The 6,229-nt window shown below is 38.8% G+C and overlaps 2 protein-coding genes across 2 annotated transcripts; one reads left to right on the plus strand and one right to left on the minus strand.

The window, feature by feature from the left end:
- The first annotated feature begins 807 nt into the window (after positions 1-807).
- On the plus strand, positions 808-2,267 carry LOC106327469 (transcription factor MYB82). Its single transcript, XM_013765627.1, has 3 exons — positions 808-1,305; positions 1,401-1,530; positions 1,594-2,267. The coding sequence occupies exons 1-3, from the start codon at positions 1,173-1,175 to the stop codon at positions 1,925-1,927; spliced, it is 597 nt and encodes a 198-aa protein (XP_013621081.1). The 5' UTR covers positions 808-1,172; the 3' UTR covers positions 1,928-2,267.
- Positions 2,137-6,229, minus strand: LOC106327468 (TBC1 domain family member 15). Its single transcript, XM_013765626.1, has 15 exons — positions 6,077-6,229; positions 5,728-5,901; positions 5,606-5,657; positions 5,419-5,526; positions 5,094-5,178; positions 4,937-4,991; positions 4,403-4,849; positions 4,129-4,188; positions 3,824-3,922; positions 3,629-3,739; positions 3,391-3,462; positions 3,185-3,301; positions 2,865-3,014; positions 2,659-2,759; positions 2,137-2,545 (listed from the first exon to the last, which is right to left on the minus strand). The coding sequence occupies exons 1-15, from the start codon at positions 6,137-6,139 to the stop codon at positions 2,221-2,223; spliced, it is 2,019 nt and encodes a 672-aa protein (XP_013621080.1). The 5' UTR covers positions 6,140-6,229; the 3' UTR covers positions 2,137-2,220.

Below are 6,229 nucleotides of genomic sequence, written 5' to 3' on the forward strand. Positions count from 1 at the left end.
TATAAAATTTCATAAAAATTAATAAAAGTAAAAATTATGGCAATGGAATATTTATGTTATGACAACAAATCATGCGACGGCTCAGCCGGTCAATGCAGAGTAATAAATAAATTATACGGCGGCTTGGCCGACCAATTAACAATAAATAGAATATAAGGCGGCTAAGCCGACCAATTAACAATAAACATAATATAAGGCGGCTCGGCCGACCAATAAATTAATTAAATTACTAATAAATAATATAGGCGGTATTCCGGCCATTATAACATGATATAAATAATAGTAAAAGCGGTATACCGACCATTATAGCAGAGTATAAATGATACAAATAAATTTTACCAAATTGGAGAACGATCGTGCTGATAACGTGTTGTAAAATAACTTATGATTTTATAGTGTCGAGGAATTTAAATAAGGGCGAAAAATTTTCCCCGCAGAAAGAAGATATGCGATAAATATGCAAGAGAGAATATTTATTATAAAGAGGGAGAAAGGAGATGAGATGTAATGATTCTTTGATTATAAACTCTTCTTCTTGCTTTTGATGTACAAAAGAGCGAGATGAGTGAAGGTATTTATAGTGAGCAACAATACATAAAATAACAAAGATGATGTTTGATTTGGTAAATGATCATAGTGTTTGATGAGTGGATGATCGTAGTGTTTGATTTGGTAAAGGAATGGATGATCATTTATCTTATAACAGTTAATAACTTATTTGAATAAACAATTTTGAATTTCTGCAAGGGCCTCTAAGCTCTAATGTAGATGTTTCCACAGTGATAAAGAAAAGAGGTGGGTATTGGTACTGGTATTGGTATAGAGAGGAAGGAATAAAATATCAGTGTGATTGAAGAAAGAGACTGAGTGGTATATGGAGTTGCGCAGGTATCGAGGTTGATGGCAATCTCCTACCCCTTGATCTGCCTTGATTATATGTTTGCCTTCGTAACAATACTCGCGGATAAAAACAAAGGAAGTAGAGCTTTTACAGCTATGGTTTGCACGAATTTACAGTAGTTTCACTGTTTGAAAAGTAGTCTTTATCCCTTCAATAATGTTAATAGATAGTCCCCACATGTTAGAACTAAAGCTGGAAACTCGCGCACGTTATGCGCATTTTATAGCAAACACCGCCTCACTTTCAAACTGTGGAGGGCAAAAGAAGAAGGATGGAGAAAAGGGAAGAAGAAAGGAAGACTCATGTTAAAAGAGGGTTGTGGAAACCTGAAGAAGACATGATACTTCGAAGCTATGTCGACACTCATGGAGAAGGAAACTGGGCAGACATCTCTCGTAGATCCGGTCCAAATTCAAACTTTCCACATACGTTTCATTTACTCCAGAATCAGTGTGTTGAAGTTTTGGGAAGATTAGGAATATGTTTTCTTGTGTTTCAGGATTGAAGAGAGGAGGCAAAAGCTGTCGGTTGAGATGGAAGAACTACCTAAGACCAAACATCAAAAGAGGAGGCATGACGCCTCAAGAACAAGACCTCATCATCCGCATGCACAAGCTTCTCGGCAACCGGTATTTGCTCTTCTTTTCACCATCACTTTCTCAAAGATTAACTTAATTCTTTTCTACCACCAGATGGTCATTGATCGCGGGTCGCCTTCCCGGTAGGACTGACAACGAAGTCAAGAACTACTGGAATACCCATTTGAACAAGAAATCCAGTTCCAGGAAACAAAATGCAACTGAATCAGTGGAAGCCACTCCATGGGTCGACAAACCAGTTATGTCTACAGAAGGGAGAGGAAGCCATGGAGGAGGAGAGGGAGAAGAGGACACTACCACTACCTGGATGGAGGAGACCAACTTCTTCGCCCGCATAGAATCTCCCCAGCCTCTCACTGCTCATTACCCAGACACTCTTTGTTTTGACCCATCTTTCGCCTTCACCGATTGCTTTCCTCTCCTTTAGCCTTAAGGACTTTCCTGATTCTATCTCTGAGCGATAAATTCTTGCATAGACTTTGCGAATCATATTATACAATTAGTCTAAGCAAGAATTAATCATGAATTGTAATAAGCCCTGGTTCATTGTGGATCCTATTTTTAGCTTATCAAACATCAACTCCAGTGCAATACATGTATCTAACTATTTTGCCACTCGAGAGTTATCAAGTAAAGAAAACAAAAAACATACGTCCATTGAATTAATAACTGTGCGTAATTTTGGAAACATGTCCTTAAGAAAAGGGAAAGTTGTAAGACTTACAAAACATCATCGTCCAGAGAATATACGATACCATCATCAAGAGGCAAAGAAGGAGGGGTTCCTGGAGGGATACTAGTAGCACCGTTTTCACCGGCACATATGCAAAGTGCTTCGGCATCTCTGACTGTGGAATCCAGGTCAATATGCCCAGAAAGCTCGTTGATGAACTTTAAGAGAGTGTCGAAATCCATCTGTTCTCCCATTATCGTACTGCGACATCGCTTCAGGATTGCTACACAAACATAGAGGTGAAGGTGTTCTGTGAGGTACTGGGTCCATAACACCTCCCACAGCTGCATTGTCTTCTCGTACTCAAACTCCCTGATACATGTACGTTTCCACCACAGTCAAATACAACCAACGAAATTCCACGTGTGATGGAACTGTATTCAAAGTATTTTAAACTGAGAAAGGTGGAGAAGAATACACAAAACCTTTTAAATTGTATCAGGATCCAGCGGAAACAGAAGAAGTAATTCAAGCAGTCATTCTGCTTAAAGTAATTATGCAGTGGGCTATCGAGCAACTCCACCAGCTGTTGGACAGTGAAAATGAAAAGGCTCCAGATTCAGATCCCAAAAATTAATGCTGATAGAAAGGAAGACATACAAAATGCAGAGGTGGAGCCAAAATTATAAACCTTTGAGAGTGCAAAGAGCTGAGTATGCATCCCATTCTGATCACGGTTAAAGTTGGGTCCAAGGCGTTCCATCAATGCCACAAAACACCAAAAGGCTTCTGATTCATCCTCCATCACGAACAAGATAGGAGACAGATAATCACTCATTCCCTACCAAGTAAAAACCACAAAAACATTTGTCAGTTAAATCACAGTGGGAATATTCAATGCAAGAGCCAGAATAGATGACTGTCCAGCACTCCCCCGTATACACTTAGTGGAGACACTCAAAACAAAATGGAAACTAACAGTATGGACACAGCCAACTTGTAACTCAGTACCTGGCAGTAACCGAGGTCAAAATTGTAGAAGGAGTAGGTCAACAAAATATCACGCATGATATTGACATTCAGATTATCATCCCCTTCATAGTACTCAAATGACCTATCAGTTCTTACCTGCAGAAGAAGAAATAAACAAAGGCATTTAGCTCAATAGGAATTCGATGAGTCTGCATGCATAAAATAGATTCTCAAACTCTTCTTACCACATCTTTATCTATCAGCCCCTTCCTCTCCCGATATTTTGTGAACCTTTTTGCTTGTTCGCGGGAGATGCTCTGTTTAAAAAAAAAATACTTGTTAAGAATGCCATTGAACATGAGGGAAATAAACTGGGCCAGGAACGCCTCAGTTTTATATAACTAGCTCAGACATTTTTCTGCCAAGTAACTATATAGCCAATATTAAGTGATTTTGAAAGATATCAAATTATGATGAACGAACCTGCCACTGTTGTTTCAAGGTTGCATATTCCATCTGTTTGACAGATCGAAGATATTCTCTCTCTGCATACGTTGATTCATATGCATGATATCCCAAGAGAAAGGGCCAGACCTGTAATTGTGATCCTAAGTTATCAATCTGCATATACTTACGCAAAGCCTAAATTCGAATTTCATCTGAAATAGAAAAGTTCACCTCTTTTCGCAAATGGTGCTCAATGCCTCCATAGAAAACTCTCTCTCGAAGAGCTTTTGATTCAACAACTCGTCCTTCAGAATCCAAGAATGCTGTGAACTGAGAACCCAGAAGAAGTTTCTTTTTAAACAAATGATAGAAAAACGAGAAATTTATGCGTACACACTTAGCAAACAAAAATTAAAACATATCTTATAACAGGGTACTAAGTCGTTATTTTAAACTTCACCATAATGCTTGGAGATATACTATTTCTTCTCTACCATTTAGTAAAAAGATGAAACACAGCATTTGAAACTTCTTACCTCTTGAGACCCCATTGGTGATTGCCTTGGTTTTCCCCACACCAAACTCAACTTGTTAAACTGCAAAGGAGGAACAGTTATATGGCATAATCTATAACAAATTCATAAGTGCGATTTTACCCCAAAGATTTAAGATAAATGATAATCTTTACAAAACACAGAAGAAAACTAGATGCTGCATCATGGCGCAAAGGAAGATTCACAATATACGGACAGAATTTCTACCAACATGCTAATGCTTATAACAAAAACATAAACTAAATATTATCCTTACCTCTAAGGGATCAGCAGGGACATCAATGTCATTATAAATTTCTTCATCATTGAGATGCTCCTTTTCAGGATAACTATGAGGGTTTTGATCATGTTTTTCCTCAACAATATTTGACAGCTTTTCGGGATAACTATGCACGGGCTGGTTATTCCATCTCTTGCCGGCGGAACCAAAGCCATTGTTTTCAGAAAACAACTGAGTTGTTGTTTCTCGAGCAAACTTAGTAACCAGAGAAAACTTCTCTAGAAGATGAATTGAAAGATCACGAGTAGGATCATGACTCTTCTGCTTCCTCAATCCATACTGGGAAACATTAGAAACTCTGTTGTCGATACCTGCACTTGTTCCCCCTTGATTTTCATTAGAATATACTTCATCTAATGGGTACGTAGATTGTCCACTTGCAACAGGCAGTGAACTTGGCAACTCCAATGAAGAAAGAGTTTTCTGTCGGATATTACAACAAATATATTAGCCCATAAAATAAACCAAAATGATCATTCCACACAACATGAGATGATTTGTTATAGTTACCTGCAAGCGACTCTGAAAATCATTCACAATGAACACGTTTGCATCTTCTGCTGACCTATAAAAGGTAAGCTTATGTAAGACTATATTATTTCCGGCATAACTATGTAACGACTCATCCAGTTCCATACTAAATAAACATCACACATCAGGGACAAACCTAGCAAGAAGAACATGTTGCTTCACTGTGGCTAGAAACTCCTTAACTCCTCCGTTGTAGAAGTACAGAGGCGGGAATGCAAGTCCTGCAGGTCATTTCGTAACAAATTAACAGTTTCCAGAGAAAGGAAAAGAGAATCACATCCCGTTTACTAGTGTAAAAACCAACTAGGAATACCACGGCTTTTTCACTAATTTAAATTTCATATATCTTAAATTAAGATTACTTTAGTATTCATTTATAAAACCAAGAGTCTACCAGAGGTAAACCAAGTATCCATCTCAACAAAAGCAGCAGCAAGAGTCTAAAGGTCATGTAAATTTACCAGAAGAGAGCACGACGATGACATACTGCCATCCGAGAGGAGGAGTGTGCCGCCTGATGGACCTAACTTCAGTGAATGGAACTGCTGTGATGGTATAAAGATTCCTGTCTACAAAAGATAGAGAAACTAAAAACCAAGTTTAAGGCGTTTTCTTGATACTAATCTAGTTCCAAAGATTCCAAAGTACCTTTCTCTGATAACTTTGCATTAGAGGTTTGTCCCTTGTACGGAATCCACGACTAGCCATACAAAATATCAACGAGTAAGCAACTGAATACAAAACTGTACATGAAGCAATCAAAAGATTACCAGGAAGAGAAGAGCGTCTTGCTTGGTTAACTTCAAACGACCACTGATCCTCTCCGTTGCGAACTGTGTGGGATGAATTGCGACGTTGTCCTTCAAATATATCAATTCAGCGGCGTCGGGATCACTAGATCTACTTCTCTTATCGCTGTCGCACCGCATCATGCTAGCCGATCCCTGAAGCAATAATCAGAAGCGATAGAAACGTAATCAAACCAAGAAACACAAATTCGCGGAGAGATTCATAGCGATTAGGTTTGTACAACAAGAATCCGATTGCGATTGCGATTAACTTGCAGAGAATTGCGAAATAGAAAGTTAAGGGAAAAGGAGGAGTGAGAGAAGAGCAAACTTGTAGTTGAGAGGCAGCGTAGTCGGCGTCGTCGGAGAGATCATGTAGCTCCGATGCTTCCATGCTCGGTTGATTTCACGAGGAGAGAGAGAGACGAGAGAGACGAGAGAAGGAGAAGAAGAGATCGATTACCCTCTAAAAAAAAAAAAAAAA

This window comes from Brassica oleracea, chromosome C2, assembly GCF_000695525.1.
Source record: "Brassica oleracea var. oleracea cultivar TO1000 chromosome C2, BOL, whole genome shotgun sequence".
In the NCBI taxonomy this organism is placed as follows: Eukaryota; Viridiplantae; Streptophyta; class Magnoliopsida; order Brassicales; family Brassicaceae; genus Brassica; species Brassica oleracea.